This window comes from Bacillus rossius, chromosome 1 (assembly GCF_032445375.1).
Source record: "Bacillus rossius redtenbacheri isolate Brsri chromosome 1, Brsri_v3, whole genome shotgun sequence".
NCBI lineage: Eukaryota > Metazoa > Arthropoda > Insecta > Phasmatodea > Bacillidae > Bacillus > Bacillus rossius.
Window position 1 is genome coordinate 91,683,101 of NC_086330.1, and position 18,211 is coordinate 91,701,311.

At 36.5% G+C, this 18,211-nt stretch overlaps 1 protein-coding gene across 1 annotated transcript in view; it reads right to left on the minus strand.

Moving 5' to 3' along the window:
- The window catches only part of LOC134539961 (intermembrane lipid transfer protein VPS13A-like), a 392,760-nt gene that overhangs the window by 298,038 nt on the left and 76,511 nt on the right, over positions 1-18,211 (minus strand). Inside the window, exons 10-11 of the mRNA XM_063382355.1 lie at positions 10,476-10,692; positions 4,564-4,785 (exon numbers count right to left, since the gene is read on the minus strand). Of these exons, the coding sequence (XP_063238425.1) occupies positions 4,564-4,785; positions 10,476-10,692 (439 nt within the window). The remainder of the gene's footprint in view (positions 1-4,563; positions 4,786-10,475; positions 10,693-18,211) is intronic.

An 18,211-nucleotide genomic window follows, 5' to 3' on the forward strand; every position in this document is an offset into this window, starting at 1 on the left:
CTCAATATCAATATTGTCACGTGGTTATAAATTGTTACCATTAATTTATTAACAATTTTATTTGTCGGAAACACAATTTAAATCTTTTCTCTAGTTCGGGACTTCGTTTCCCTCAATCTCAGATGTTGTAACACCTTTGATGTAATTTGGGTCTCCACGGGGCTGGGAGAGTGCGAGTCTTGCACGTGTTTGTCTGGGGACGCAGGCGTGACCGCGTTTCAGCCAGGCCAGCTGACGTGTTGTTTGCTGCGATTCTGGAGAAATTCAACACAGGCTTGTTTACCATTCTTTTGAGGCCAGCTGAGAGCGTAGATTTTGCGCAGTCGCCGTGCGCAGGCGAGTGAGTGTTGCAATCTAGCGGCCGGTTTTCTGACTACGTGGATATCACAGCGTGGAGTAGTCACGCGCGGCCGGCTTGTTTTAATAACTGTACGTGTTTGGAAAACACAGGAAAACTTCCCGTCAGGATGTTTTTCCCGTAGGGGGGTTTTGGGGCCAAGTAATTTGGTTAAAAGGGACGTGAAATGTTTCTTCGTGGCTGTAATCCTGTGAAAGGCTGTTATGCTGTGCGGCCGTGCGTCAAAGGAGAGAAGGGTTAGGTGAGTGAGATGGCGTCGGGATAATGCCTTGGTCTTAGTCTTCTGCAACTTATGTTTCTTCGTAGTTAAATGTTTAAAATTCCCTTTTTGTGTGGTAGTTGCTCTTTTAAATAATTTTTGAACAATGGTTTACTAACGTTTAATGAGGTCAGAACTAAAGTTTCCTTTTATTTTACATTATAAACTCTGTAATCTGTTTGTATCACGATCCTTTTCTTACTCAACTCAGTAATTTTTAAAGTCCTTTTCGTGTTAGTGAATGTTCTTGATAATTTTAATACTGAAGTTGCGGAATTATTAATGATAATGACGTTTGGCATCACTAGGGGGCATGGAAAATTATGATAAGAATAAATTAAAAATGTTTGTGGGTAGAATAATGAAATCAAAATAACTAAGTTCATTTATTTATTTATTGTATTTATTTATTGTAGAGGACGTGGAAGGTTCCACCTCATCTGTTATCACTATTTATTTTCTTAATAAATGTTATGTGTTCTATTGTTTTTAGGGTTATCTTATTTTACTCAGTATCCTGATTTTTCAATTCTTGTACAAGGATAAACCTACTAAAATCATTCTAGTGCTGAGAAGCTTTATGGCTAGTTAATGTTTTTATTTTATTATTTATCTGAGCTACACATTTTAGAAGAGAACCCACCCCCCTGCCCCCCCCCCCCCCCTCATAGTGAGACGTGACAATATTATGAAAGGTTATTTTATAATTTTATTGATGATGTTATATATATATGTTCCATATGGTTAATCACTTAATCAGTTAAAATATTACAAACATTTGAAGTCAACCGGGCCTGCGCCCCAGAAGCCTGGTCAGCCTCCACCACCTTTCCTCTCGCCCCCCGTCCCACTTCCCGTACTGGCAGCTGCTCCGTCACGACTACGTAGTCGTGTGTTTGTGTGTTTGAATAGCGCACCACGAACTACCTCAAGAGGGCGCTGTAGCGGCAGTGCGACGTCCCCCTAAATTTGTAATTATCATATTGTATAGCTTTATATTTTTTCCCCATTCATTTGTGTCGCCACTGAAGGGCGGGATGGTTTTTGTTTTGTTTAGAATATAAGTTTTAGTATGTAAGTTAAAGACGTTGCCGGGCGGACCCGAGCGGACCCGAACACAAACGAAGTTCACATGTCTTTACACAATTTAATTAATTAATAACTCTAGGTTAAATAGTAATAGAGCCGTGGGAGAACGTGTATTAATTTTAGGACTGTTTTTTGTATTTCTTTATATAAGATTACAAGGCACTTAATCGGAAAGGCGTAATGATAAACTGGCTAGGTGGGAAGGCGCCATGTTGCTTCGAGGGAGCCCGGCGCTCGGGCAGTTCTACGCCGCCAACGACAGAGGTAAGACGCTGCCTTCCGCACCCGGGGACATCACTCTTTGTTTGCAGACTATTAATTCCGTTTTCTGCTTAATGCTTTCAAATCTCTTTCACGTATCCCCGGGGCCTGCCTCGGTCGGGGGACTGTTAAAGTAATAATTTTTCAACTCTTAACGAGTCTTTTCACGTTCTAAATAATTGCTTGTGCAGGCCACATGCGTGGGCCTAATTCCCGCGTTCCGATTAGGTGCCTGGGATCTTGGAGACATACCTCATGAGACAGTGTATGGGAGTACGCACACTAATTAAACATATTAATTCTAATTGTCTCCTTGTATTTTTTTGCACCGAACACATGGCAACCTATACCTCGTGAGCAGGCGTGTGTGACGCCTGGAGAGCCCACTATCACATGTTATACCATAAGCGTGCCCAACACTGAGAGCAGGTCAGGTCTGAGGGTACTACGGGAGTTAACTGAGGGTCCAGTTTTGCCTCACACGAGCGACGTCACGCCCTGAGATGGATGATAGCCCAGGTTCACGTGCCCTTCCACATGGTGGCGCCCATTACCAAACAACACCGTAGTGACCCTCTCGAAACCCGAACCGCGACACATTTAATGATTATGTTTTCACTTCACTCCTGTATTTTATAAAATAAGTGTAATTCAGCTTCACCAAAAACAATATTCGCAATTAAATTCAACTTTGCAAATATTTTAAAAATTCTATTTGATATTTGCCTCACATCAAAAAAACTAGTATTCGCACAGGCCTAGACTGAGCTACCTAGCTACTAACACATGCACATGAATGAAGAGTTATGCTTGATGTTGGGTGTGAAAATTCACTTGTTTACCCCCTTCCCCCTCCTTTTCACCGTATTTTGTTAGAATATCAAGACTGGTTCATTAGTTCACAGATCTCATTACAGAAGCAACCACTTTTGTATTGTTTAAAGTAGTATGTAGTTGCGAAGTCTTAAATTGAAAATCTACTAATGCATATTGTTACCATCACATCACTTTATGGCTAAAAACTCAAAGAAATTATAAAAATTATATTGCTGCCAATGAATAACCAAAAAAAAATATTTTGAAATTGTCTACGTTTATGCTAAAATTAATCATTTGCAACTTTAAATTAAATCAATAACTACAAAAATAAGTGTTTTAAATTGCTACTCATTACGAAATAATGGGTCTAATAAAAAATTTACTTGAAAATAAAGTATATAGATTGTGTTGTATACTGTCCATAACCACACTCATGACTGTTCCAATACCAATTTATTGTGGTAACCGTCGTTACACATCCATTGTCGGTTCCCGCCCGAACGTACACAAAGGTTGTTCACAGTGTTGCCACATATGCACACTGTTTTAAAGTTCTCTAGCTACCAACTTATGACTACATAAATACACTACTTAAAGCTAACAGTCTCAATACATAATAGATTTACATTGTTAACTCCGACAAAATAAATTCTGCCAAAAATTTCACTGCTCGCTAAATGCAAGCTATTTCCACCAAACATTACAAGCAACAAAAGTCATTAAGTAAGTCCTATATCAATCTGATTATATATATCTTAAAGAAGTAGCAATACAAAGTACTTTCCGAAGAATGTCAATAGATGGGGGCATCATCTAGTTTTATTTTTTTCATTTTATATTGACTACAGCAGCTACATAGTATTCTCAAGCATGTGTCATTTACTCATTCGTTTCCAAAGGGTGGTGGTACTCAATGATTGTATGGTAGAATAGCAGTGCATCCTAATGTGGCTAAAGCAGCAACTCAAAAGAATTTCATGCAGGTGCATCGGAGCAGTGATAAAATTATTGGATGCGTGCTAACATTTTGGGAGCGACAAGATTATGTGGTTTTATTTTTAAGCAAATTTCCTTTCTAAAAAAGATTTTGATGTTAATGTTTTGTTATTCTTTGTATTCTGTTCATTCATAAATGGAGATTACAAGTAAACAAATATGCATGATTTCAACTATTATATATTGCACTTCTATAATATAATTTTTTTAAATAGCATATTTAACTACTCAAAATAGTACAGATAAATTTTCAAGTATTGGTGTGTTTGAAAAATGTACCATTGCAATAATGTAAAAATTAGTTACTAGTAACAGATGCAAGATAAAAAAAAAAAAAAAATCTCATTTATTTACCAAATACAATTTGTTTCAAATTTCCTGCTTAATAAATAACATTAATTTAATTTATTTTATTTGAAGATTATTTTTTTTTGATTTGAGTTACATTTTGATTAATAATGCTGATTAATTACATGTTAGTTTCATTTCAGTGCTAAATGGTATATTAACTTGCATTTTCATGTTGTATGGTGTATTGACATACTTTTTGGTGTTATTTCGGTTTTATCGCAATTCACCATATAATCCTGTCCCTACATATTGGTAAAGATTATTTTTAGAAAAAAAAATAGTTCTGAGGAAATTATCACTGTAAGTTATTTTTTAATTATCTTTAGTGTATTACTTAATCATTTCCGCTTATGCTCAAACCCACTGTAACTAGTGTAAAGTTAGCTGTGTTGGCAAAACTGCACGGACGCGAGGTGTGATGATGACCGACCTGTGAGGATGTTGTCGGCGGTGATGACAGGCACCAGGTCACCGTCTGCGCTGCAGCCTTCCAGCACAAAGCTCTCAGCGCGCGCAGACACCTTGAAGGCCTTCGCCGCAGGCCGCGTCTCCACGCTCGTCAGCAGCTGAGTCAGTGTCAGCACCAGCACCTCGCGCCGCGTGCTCAGCAGGCTCACAGCGCAGTTGGCCACCGTGAGGTTCAGCTTGTGCTCTGCGAGAGGTGGCAACATCGCCCAGGGTTTTTATCAAGGCACTGTGTACCGTGATGAAGCAGTCGTAGTCACTGGCAGACAAAGGAATTTATTTCGGGAGGAGATTTTAAAAAAACTTACTTCAACAAAGGGGTTTGAAAAGTTACATTATCATTATCAACATACATCCCTGCCTTTGCGGTTTGTGACTCCAGGTGTTGTAGCAGCTCACCTTGCATCAAACAAAATAACATACTCCCTTCACTGAGATCAAACATATTTTATCATAGTTTCAAGGGAATATACCCCCTCCAATTCCTCCCCTGCATCTGCCACTAGTCATGGTATGCAAGGATACCATCATTTAAGAGCAATGAAAATAATTGACGGCTTTACTGCAAAAACCAATTAAGTACATTTTTAGTCAAAAAATACAATAGTGCACCCTTTTGGTGCAAAAACCAGATCCGTGTGGACTTATCTGAATTAAATATGGTTTTTGCCAATGGATCATATTATTAGGCCTGTCGAATAATAGTTTTTTGAAGGAAAGAAAATATCAAATTGAATTTTTTAAGTAATCACAAAGTCGAATCGAACTGCGAAATTTTGTTCTCGGCAAAGTTGTATTATACTTTTCTTATTAAATACAGGATTGAAGTGGAAAAAATCATTTAACGTTTGAAATGTTTGAACTGATTAAGTGATTAACCAACTGAGCCCTATGTATAACATCTTTCATAAAAATTATAAAATAATAATGCATTATATTAATATTGAGCATTCATTAAAGTAAACGGAGCTTCACCTTTTGATTTTTTTTTAAGTAACAAACTTTATTCAAGCAAAACATATTGTACCGATACACGGCCCACATATATATAAATGGTCAGTAGGGCATATTTAAGGACATCTAAACGGTGTTTGAGGGGGCCTAGGCAACAATGGTCCGCGGTGTTTGTAAACATTCGGACGGTGCTGGGAGGCAGCATTTGAAGTGATAGTGTGACGGCGCATGCGCGCCAGCATCAGGCCGCCATCTTTCCGGCCGCCAGATTATCAATGTTGATATATATTTAAAGTATTAAAATTACCGTGGAACTTATATTCACTTTACGTTTTACGCATTTTGGACGTTATGAACTACGGAACTCCCGTTAAAAAATTAATTTGATTATTAGCGGCAATCGGTAACCGCCTGGACGTCAACACGGGCCAATAGGAGAGGCCGTTGGTGATGCCCGGCGGATGAAAAAAAAAAACTGTCCGGCATTTTCTGGGGATTCAGTCCGCTGTGCAGATCCCGAGCTCGCGGCGCTCTGTGTGGGAAGTTTTGCTACCCGCGATCCCGGGCTGTGGTATCGCGACAATTATGTTGAACTTTCAGTGTTATTGATACTGATAGCTGAACTGGAACGGTATTTATCGAATTTCCAACGTGTCCACGGTTCGGGAAATAACGGTGCGCGCGCCGGGACTTACGCCTCGTGTGAGTGCCCTGGTGACTTAAAGTGTGTGGTGCATACTGGTGCATCTCAGCGCACTCCCTGGGACAGCAGTCACGCAGACTGGAGACTGCTGAGCCAGCACAGCATTCGCAAGGTAAGGCGTGGTCGCCTTGAGTCGGCACCGGCGCATTGTTGGACTGCAAACTGCCCCTCATCTTACACTGTGATTCTCGCTACAAGACGTTTTATAGCAGAGACTGTGCAAGCTAGGAGTAACTGTCCGCGGTCCCCCCAGTGGTCCTGGGGGTAGAAATAGCCTACCGACAGAGTTTTAGCCAGGAGCCACCACCCCCCCCCCCCCCCCTTTTTTTATCTAACGTGTAGACGGCATCTGTGTATTATGCTGGAGACCTAAATAGAGACTGAGTTTTGAATTGGACTATTGTCGAGCCGGATGCCCATCATAGTCCTGAATTTAAAATAAAATTTTGTTAGTCACATTGTGCCTGTAGAGACTCAGAGAACTTTTGCAATTGTCCGAACCTGCCGTTTAAATGTAATTCCAATGTGATGTTGTTGGTTTGCCTTCATTTTCTTACTATTATTAAAATCTCTTGGAAAATCACCCATTGTTATTGTTTATTTGTACTGCAGGTCAGTCTCCATATTTATGTTTTAAATTCATGGCAAACAGGGCAAGGTAGTGTTAGAAACCAAGGTACATATTTACTTTTTCACTCGTGTTTTGACAACTGTCATTTGCCATTCATACAGTCTTGTGTTTGTAAACAAACAAAGTGTTTGTTTACATTTGGGTCCCATCAGGTATAGCATTACATGGTCGTGTCGTAGTAACACTACAATATACAAAACAAAAACAACTAAATATTTTAATGAGCAAATCTTAGATTTCCAATGTTTTAAAGCTTTGCAGAACATGTGAATCTTCACATCAGATGCGCAGCTTTGCATCACAACCAGTTCTTCAAACAAAACTACATAATATAAAATGTCCTGGCAATTACAAATCAATTATTAACAAGATCTTCGATTTATTCACTTAATCAAAGCAGCTCTTCGCACAGGCCTACATATTATGTGCATGAGCAATGTGTTAATCAAAGTTGGATAACTGGTTCTTGCAGCAAACCTCTGAATTAAATATCTGCCTTTATAATTTTTTTTGTGAAAAAAGCATCCAAAAACTCAGAGCATTTTTTTTTTTAATTTGTGCATGATATAGTGGTATCAAATACAAATTCATAAAATGAAAAAGAAATATAAATATTGTCTAACGGCAGTTATGTTGCATCCAGTGTACGTATATAATTTAGTTGTGCCAAGTGTACATATGCAGGGCACAGGGAGAGTGTCCAGGAGTCCTGGTTCACATCTAGTTAAGGGCTTGCAGCAGCGCTTCACATTGTATTTAAATTGCAATACAGTAAATAGTGATTGAAGTGGATATGGGGTTTCCTCATCGACAACATATTTTCCTGTCATCCCTGGCAAACAGGTGGTAGTTATTCAGTTGCGCTAGGACACGTAGGAATTATAAACCCTTACAATTGCATTTTTATTTGTTACAAAAAATTATAAAAATTCTTCATTCATAAAGAGTAGGCCTGTTAAAATACAGTATATGAACTTTCTGATACCTCAACAACTACAGTAAGATATTGTTCATATTTTATTCAATTTAAAATACTTACACTAAGAAAAGGTTAATATTTAATTGCATTGTAATTGCAATGAAGCAGTTACATATCACCTCAATTATCTATCACTAGAGGCACGATTATATGGTAATGCGCGATAAAACGAAATAACACCGAAAACCGCCTGAAAACACGAAATAAAACGAAATTGTGCGAAATCCGCGATATGTCACGAAATTTCGTCTATCCTGATTATTTACGTTTTTTTTCCATTCTGGAAGGACAATTCACTATCTTCAGCACAATGAAATATTTCTGACAGTAACTAGCAGCCATATATATTATATGCGACGGTGATTCATTATAGATTTTAAAATGAAGTCTCTGAATTAACCTAATATTTTCTTTAAACGGTAATCTTGTGTACCATAATAATTTAAGATGTTGATAACTATGATACAATGGCCGCCATTCACTTTCTGTAAATACAAAAATAACAAACGTCCAAAATATGTTTTTTCTAAGATTACGTTTTTAATCATTAAAATATTACACACTAAAGCGCATTGCTTTTACTGTTTATTTAAAATAAAGTACGTAGGGTACGAAAATAAAATTAACCCTGCTTAACGTAACGATTGTAAATAATAAATAGTACATGTTTATGTCGGGATTAATTTTCACGTACGTATGTTGGTATTCGGTATGCGTTTGTATTCGCATCTATTCTCCATTGTTTTGATCTTTCCAGCACGGCAAGTTTTTGCGTATTAAGAGGTTAAATTCTTCCTATGTGATTAAAAATTTTTGATAATGCCTAAAACGAAGGTTTCTGCCAGTGACCGACCGAAATAATTTTCCAGCGAAGGATTTTATTTCAGTGATAAAATTTTAATGTGCAAATTCTGTAACTGCAGGCTAGACTACGAGAGACGCGATACGCTTGTGAAACATGTCGCGAGTGAGAAACATAAGCGTTTGAGGCAAAACTCATCTGTTAAACGACATCCTTGTCTAAGAGTCTTTAATGCCATTAATTTGCTGTTCAACCCAATAAATGTGAGTAGGGTTAGCATAGAAGATGCAAACCTACAGAAGTCTCTGCATAACTTGCCTTGTGTTTCCCATCTTCCCATTGATACACTCATACATGGCTATGTAGCTTTCAAAAAAATAATTGAGGATGAACTTTCATTGCCAGAAACAAGCCAAATTGATGTTGCAAAGGTACTGTGCTCCCTTAAAGGGGACTACAGTGAATTTGCTCAAGCCAGTTTAAGGGCAATCTGGTTCCCAACATCAAATGTTGATGCAGAACGTTCATTTTCCAGGTACTCACTGGTAGTTAGTGACAGAAGACAATGTCTCACTCCAGAAAATGCGGAAAATTTAACTATGATAGCATTTCAATAAAACCGTCTTAATAATAACTTTGGAAGTGCTTAATTGTGTAATTTTGTAGTGTATGTGTTTGTAATTAAGTCGTGAAATTTTTAGTAGTTATTTAAAAGTTTGAATTTATGAATTTGCAAATGAAATTAATTATCTATGAATTTGCAAATGAACTTAATTGTGATTAGATCATGAGGTTTTAGTGTTTATTAATATTTGTTTTAATAAATTTGCATGTCGTACAGAAAAGCAAGAAAATTTTGTCCTTGGGTATTTTGAGCAACAAAATAAAACCATATAATACCGAAATCTTTATTTCTTTACACCGAAATTTGTCTTAAAATAACACCACAAAATCTTGACTCTATCTATCACATTATACGTAGTTAAGAGTAAGATTTCTACAATAAAAATGTATGCATACACAGTTTAGATAAAAAAAATTGGCCTCTTAAACTAGCCATACTTTATGCAAACATGTGCACAGAAAACAGCAGAATGGCTAAGTTCATAAGGCAGAACAATTTCCAAAATGTAAATTTTTTGATAACTTGAAAAACTGCAAACACTAAGCAGTTTAAAACTACTGCAAAACCAATCCCTAAAAATTTGTAACTGTACTTTATTTTATAATAATGTATTTAATGTGTATTTAATGTATTATAATAATATATTTTATAATAATGTATTTAAAAACTTATAAATATTAAGATGACATATTTATTGCAGTTGCACGAAGGCATGAACAAGTATTTGTTAAAATGTGAATTTAAACATTGTTTAAAAAAAAAATACTCACTCTTGCTATTTGAATTCAATATTCATATTAAGCAATATTTTGGATTTTGTATTTGAGTATGATTCAAACTAAAAGGTGATATTCGCACATGTCTAACGTACACTAAATGGCCTTCATTCTGGTACATGATAGGGTTAGACTCGATGACAAAAAAAAACCTGTGCTTGATGACAGATGCCACGTCCCAAAACATTGCAACTGCTTTCTCATAGAAAGCCTACTTTTTTTCCGTTTATGCTGTAGTCATCTTTGTGTCGTCCAGATTATTTTTTAAGTTATATCACAGGGTTTGTTTGTAGCTGTGTTGGGGGAAAATCATTGTTTCTTCTGTATTTATGGTCTGTCACTTCCTCTAACTAAATTCCTACCACTGAATTCTCAGTATCAAACGTGCATCTAACAACTTCACGCACCTATGTACTGCTTGGGCTTGCTGGGGCGCTGCGCGTCCTCCACGAAGCCGATGGTCTCGCACAGCTTGCGGCGCTCCGGGGACGACAGCTGGGACCACAGCCCCCGCGCCCTCTCCGTCTGCACCTTGAGCTCCGGGGCGGGACCGGCGCCCCCCACCCGCCACCAGCTCGCCTCCCGCTGCTGCAGCGTCACCAGCTCTGGCCGATCGTGGAGCAGCTGTGGGCACAGTCCAGCGATGTACACTGGGCTTGCAGGGATACATGGATACTGTTATATTGTGATACATCTAACCTAAACTTTATATCCGTAATAATATAAAGTTACCGGCACATTCTGCAATCCAGCTTCAATCGAGCCACTCATTTCAGATTTTGTCAGGTGGATTTCAGGTATTGATCTTGGGATGCAAGGTCCCATTGCAGCGCTGCTGCCATTTTCAGTTCGCTCGGAGGCTATCATTACTGTCGATTTTCGATTCAGTACAAAGTTTTCTGTTTTCTAGCGGGTTGCATTTCACATTTTAGTGGCACATTTCCGTGGTGAGTTTTCGAAGAAGAGATCCAAATCATGGACACAATGTGATATCAGAGACTATTTTTAGACAGTATTGCTCATTATGTAACTTTTCTTTATATAGCATAGCTTATTACAACTTGTTTTAAGTGTCAATGTACTGTATGAATTTTTTTTTTTTTTTTTTTTTTTTAATTTCCTTTAAATCTGTTTTGATCTAACTATTCTGCAAAATCGCTAATATGGCATGGCACTGGATCCGAAATGCTATATGTGTGATCTTGAATTGCAGTAGTATGTTATTATACTATATACTTGTTTTATATTGAAACTGTTAGTATTTAGTGTATTTATTGGTTGCAAGTTGGTAGCTAGAGAGTAACATGCAGGATGCCATTGTGTGATAAGTAATTTCAAGAAGTGTGCTGGAATGGGTAATAACTAGGTCTGTAGCAATATTCAAATTTTCGAATATCAAAACGAATAGTTTATTATTCGTATTCGATTCGATTTCGAATACTAACACTTCGAAAAAACGAATATTCAGTCATTTACGAAAAAGGCTGAGCGGGATCACTGAAACCGGGAAAAATTTCGGGATCACGGAGGTTTCTCTTGTTGGACGGGGGCAAAAGTTACGCGGGATTTTCGTAATGTTTTAGAGTTATGTATGTGGAGTTATTCCACTACATCTGGCCACGTAAAGCCCGTTTGAACACAGTAATTCGGAGCGATAACTACCTAAGTATTTTATATAGAAGAATGTCGTCAGGTCGTTTAAAATAGATTTGAACTGTCAGCATACTGATCAAGATAAATACATGTCTGTAAAATCCACACAACCGGGGTGTTTTAGATGACAGTTTTCAGATTAGAGGGTGAAACATGGTTTGTCGGCACTGTAATTTCGTTCCGAATGTGACGGTGAAGAGAAAGAAAATTGTACAGACCATGTGGAAAACATCTGGCCGCATACTCACAGCAAAGACTCCAAAAGCCTAACATGCTACGTCAATGTTTTTCAATAGGATAATACACAGTAAACGACCGGATGCAGGTGGCCACCCCCAGTCCTTCAAACCCTTCCCAAATTCCTCGCGTAGTGACAGCTCAGGCATTAATCCTGTCCCGTGCGTCAAAAAAAAAACGGTAACACTAGGAGGGTGTTTATTAAAGTTCTTATTTTTTTTCAGATCTTATTTTGATTCCCATGAGAAATAATTATTTCCCAGCCCGAATTACAGAAAATTAAATTCCATTCCCACACAGCGTATTTATGAAGTGTAGTTGCTGTACACATACAGTACCTTGTGAGTGTGTCTTATAGTAACATTGACTGCTGAGATTTTATCATTTGTGCAATAGTATGGTGGCATACATAGCCATTACTTATAAGTACTTGCGCAGTGAACATCAGAATGGCTGATGTTCCAACAATGGGACGATCTGTGATTTGGAAATTTTTTGACAAGTCGCAAACAAGTAAACAAGAAACAATTTGCAAAGATGCAAGAAACGTTTGAAAACTCCAAAGGGTATGTATTAAATAGTTATATCATAGTCATTAACGTGAAACATCCATCACCTTTGCATGAAATTACCTAGATGATTTTTTTTAACAGTCCTTGAATATGATAAAGGATTACATTGTTATCACATGGATAGGTTAGCACATCTGTGATTGGCAAGTGTAGTTTTTAAGTATTGTTTCATTGTGCTAAAGTGTGCTTGTGTAGATAATAACAGAACTGCACACTTTTTTAACCTAATAAAAATCTCACACCTTATTACAGTCTGGAACTTTTAATATTTTTAAAATTAAGCACCACAATTTTAAATACACTAAAGACACTTATAATTATGTAAATGGATATTTCATGAAAATGACAGATGTCTAGATTCATAGCATTGAAACATTTAAACATTCAAGAATTCAAAACTTTTTTTTTGCTTGAAACTAATTATAGATCTGATCTTGATATGCTTAAGTGAAATTAATTTTAAAAAAAATAAGTGGATTTATGACAATTGCAATATTTATCTTAGTTAAAATCATGCAGTTTTTTTTTTTAATTTTAATTTCTATGTAATAAAATTTAAAAAAAAATCTAATTAGTTTTTCATACTGTATATATACATTATCCACTTTTTCAGGGACAACTACTACCATGATTAACCACTTGCAGCTACATTATGATGAATATTCAGATTATCAATCACAAGTCAAGAAACGTAAGGTTACAAGGACACAGATGGAGACTTCTGCAGGTTCATCAGACTCACAGTTAACAATTTCCAGCTTCATTCAGTCAACCAAGTGGGAGCCTTCAAACTCTAATGCAAAAAAACTAACTGACAGGGTAGCAAATTTAATTGTAAAATGTATGCATTCTTTTGCCATTGTAGATGAACCAGGATTTAGGGCAATGTTGGAGGAAGCACAACCCAAATACACTGTTCCAAGCCGTACAACATTCTCACGCAGTATTAATCCAAATTTGTACCAAAAATGTAAAAGTAAAATGCAGGAAACATTGGCTAATGATATTCAAGATATTCAGTCACTGTCATTCACAACAGATTCTTGGACATCAAGAGCCTCAGATTCTTATCTATCTCTCACTTGCCATTATGCAGACACACATTTTAATTACAGGTCTCACTGCCTAAAAGTCAGCAAACTGAGTGGTGCTCATACAGCACTTTCCATAAAAGCTTCTATTGTTGAAACTCTGGAGGAATGGGACATATTAACATTAAGTGAAGGAAACACTATCCCACTGTTTATTGTCTCAGACAATGCTCGTAAATTTAGAGCTGCACTTGAAGCAATAAATTGCAAATCACAAACTTGTTTTGCACATACTTTGCAGCTGGCAATTGGAGATGCCAGGAAGGAAACAGAAGGACTTCAAAATATGTGCCAGAAAGCAAGGTCCATAGTGGGATACTTTTCACGAAGCACTTCAGCAAGAGATAGGCTTCATGAAAAGCAAAACAGATTAGGTGAACCTGTTCTTGAATAAATTCAAGATATTGAAACAAGGTGGAATTTGGAACGTGTCATGCTGGCCAGACATATTTTGGTTAGAGAATCAGTTGGGGCAGCTCTACAAGGAACTAATTTGGACTCATTCACTCAGAATGAATGGAATCTCTGCAAGGCTGTTGTTGATGTTTTGAAACCTCTTGCAGAAGCTACTAAAGAGGTCAGTTCAGATAGTTTCCCTACTAGTTCGCTAATTTTTCCCATTCTCTTCTGCATGGAGAAGATGCTGGCAAATTATACTTCTGATGAAGAGCAAGCAATAACTCTTACCAAGAACTTACTTAAAAGCTTGCGATCACGTTTCATGGTGTACCAAGATTGTGAAGTAAATGTGTTTTCTATGATGGTAGATCCACGGTTCAAAGATTCACTAATTGATGAAAAAAAAAAAAAAAAATATGGGTTGAAAATTTGTGCAGGGAGGTATGTAAGCTGTGTAAGCTGAACACAGTAGCTGAAACTATAACTGAGACAAGTGAAGCTACAAGTGAAATGCCTATTAAGAAGTCATCTCTGTGGGCCTACGTGATACCTTCAACAGCAGCTCAGTCTATGCTTGCAAGCTATGAAGAAACTATCCAAGGAGAAGTAAATGAATATCTGGCAGCACCCTTAATCCCAAAGAATTAAAATCCTTTCAGTTTCTGGTCAGAGAAGGGGCGCACTTGTTTCCGAAACATAGCTGTGGTAGCAAGAAAGTACTTGCCTATACCTGCCACACAAGTGTGCAGTGAGAGACTTTTCTCAACAGCTGGCCACATTGTGACGTGTAGAAGAGAGAGTCTACTCCCCGAAAATGTAGAGCAACTTGTGTTTCTCCACAAAAATTTAAATTAGCTAATATGTAGTGATGTAACAAGACTTTTTTTAATACGAACTAATTATAAAATTGGAGAACCTTAAAATTTTAAGTACTGTCAGTTTTTTGATTCTACATACATTGTATCAGTAAATATGTACCTGTTATCATATTGTAATGTGATGTGATATAACTAGGGACAGGAACTTATCGGTGAGTAAAATTAGTGAAAAGTGGTGAGCAAAAATGCCAAAAGTGGCGAGGAAAAATGCCAAAAGTGGTGAGGAAAAAAAAGCGGCAAAATGTATCTACGCATACTTTTTTTAAGAATAAGTTAAATGAACTCAGTTATGAATGATCAAAATGTTTAGAACTAATATTTAGAAGGAAAAACCCTTCAAACTCAAGAGCTTTAAAGACAAGGAGATTAGCTACTCTTACAGAATGTCAAAACTTTTGGGTTTAGCGGGAAGGTTTGTCAAAAAAATGTATTCCTAACTCAGGTGGTATGCTAGGCCAAAAAAGTTAGGTTTGTTTAGTTTTAGGTTTGGTTGGTTTAGGTAAGTCTTATTTTATATTTGGTAAGTTTAGCTTAGGTTAGTTTTAAAATGCCCATTTCCAACTAGCTTAAGTTGGGTTTGGTTTTGAGAGCTTCTAAATTTAAGCCACTACATGATTAGATATTGATGTAGATATAATTACAAACCTTCAATGTATTTCTTAATCCAGCTTAAAATACTGGGGTCCTGAAGTTTATGAAGTGGGATGTCAGTGGTCTCCATAGCAAAAGCAAAACGATGTGCATCAGTTTTCCTTTCTTTTGCTTGCTGCGCACAAACAACAATAGTATGCTGCAGTGCTACAGTAGCAGGGGAAGAAATGCGTGACTTTTTGTGCTTTTCACTGCTTATGTGCTTAACAATTGAGTCTCTACGGTCCCAACTGACTTTGCAATTACAGTATTTACAAAATAAAACTGCCTTATCTGTCGAATAGAGACCATCAGAAGAAAATTCTGAGGCCCTATCTAGTGTGTTTGTCATACTTCGTTCAGTTACCGCAACGAATAGCCACCGAACAATAATAAATGCACGCATGTGCAGTAACCTAACACAACTGAAGAAAAAAAATTACATACATCCATCAATTTGTTTGTTGCAGTTTAAAATTGCTGATGGTTAAGTAAATTATGAAGAAAAACACACATGTGATTTTCGTTGATATCAAAATTTACGCGTTCCGAACGTGGTATCGTTTTTATCTACCGAACACGACTGATTGTATGATTTAACAACAATTGATTGTTCGTAAACATTCATGTTCTTTCTCGCATTCTCGTACTGTTACATTGGTAACACGTTTATTGAGTAATGCGTTTTTTTTTTATAATTTCATGGCACGAGAAACAAATGTTGAAGCTTGTAATGTTAAAATGCAAAATATAAACGGTCCTGGATTACCGTCATCTGTGGTCATTAACCTTGCCGTGATTTAATGCCACAGAATGTGGTTTTTGTGGTTATGGCTGGAGAAAATAAATTGTTTACCTAGTTTTGCCTAGTAATGTTGTCGGCAAGGTGAAATGTATTTTATGTAGTGTTTTATTGTTTTCTTTTTTATTGGTGCGCTGGTGTTACGAACGGAAGATGAATTATATCTCAATTATATGTGTTTGTGGCAATTTAAGCTTCAAATGACAAAATTTTGACCAAATTCGCGACGAAACAGTGGAAAATCGCAAAATTCGCATTTTCGTAATAAAAAAAAAGGGCCAAATTCGCAAAAAAAAAACGGTGATTCGCAATCGTGAAAAGTACCTGTCCCTAGATATAACATGTTTTATGGGATTTCAATTCTCATTCCAATTATTCGAACCAGGGTGACTACTCCAACCCTAGAACAAAATTCCTGGGTATTTCCAGGTTTTCCAGAAATTTATTTTTATTTTTCCAGAATATTTAACTCATTTTCTATACTAAGTCTATGCGTTCTTTGTAATACTAAATTATACTTAAAATTTAAATTTACTTCCAAGTCTGCCTACGTAAACATATCCTAACAAAATGCTGAATTACATTACTTTCCACGCAAATGCACATTGCAGATACAATGATATTGGTACATTAGATGAAGTGTTGCCAACTATTGACAAGATAAAAGTTTACACCTAAAAAAGTATTAACTGTTATAAAACCAACAACAATTAGTTAAAAGATATACCGTATGAAAATTTAATAAACTGAATCCATAAATTATCCAATGAATAAAATATTAAACTTCATTTTTTTTTTTTTTAAAGAATATTGGAATTACGCACGGTAAACAATCTTAATTCTGCTGTGCTCTGGCGTCAGGTTCTGAAAACGTTTCTCTGAGCGTCACAGTCACACACGTAAACATGAATGGCATCAGGATTGCCGATCACGCAATCACGCTTTCGTCTGTGGATGCTGACTCTCCCATGTCGTCTCTTATTCTAAAAATAAATATTTATTACACAATCCATTGCTATTTAATAAATATTTAATATCGATATCAATTGCAGATGTACATAATCAACGACTTTAATGTTAGACGATAATTACAGTATGGAAGAATAGCAAATCTCCCGAGGTGTGAATAAATACCTGGGTATTTCCAGTATTTTTCCAGAGGCAAAATATTCCTGGGTAATTCCAGGTTTTCCCGAATTTCCTGACCAATTGTCACCTTGCGAACTCAATATTCGTATTTGAGAATAATTTGGTATTCGTATTCGAATTTGATTCGAACTAAAAAACTGATATTCGCACAGGCTTAGTTGTAACAATCAACATGTATCTGAAAGAAACTCGCCCAATCACAAAAACAGGTCAATGCCACAGTGTTTTAACTTTCAGCTAGTCTTGGAATCTATTCGCGAAATATGCATTACCCTAGTAATGTGTTATCTCATAAGTTTAAACTATGTTAAATATGAGGGATTGGAGGGTTCTTTCTTTTCAAAATCTGATTTAAACATTATTTTTTGTCTTATTTTTGACTATTAGTGTGCAAAATGTCATCAAAATGTACATAAATCTGCTTTACATGGGGTAAAAATGGGGGTAAAAAACTAAAAGATACATGCCTTTTTAGTGTAAAATAACCAAACCAGTTAACTGAGCTATGTGTTAAAAGTTATAATAACAATTGAAATAAATAACTATCTTAAATTTTAGGTAAAAATGTATGCTCTACTGGCGAGATTCGAAACCAACATTTTTTAAAATGACCCCCCACATTTAACCATTAAGCTGAAGATATACAGAAAAAAAAGGGGAGAATATTAGGTGATCAACATTATATGTAAATCATAGGGTTAAAATGTATTTTAAAAGTTGTGATTGTTTATT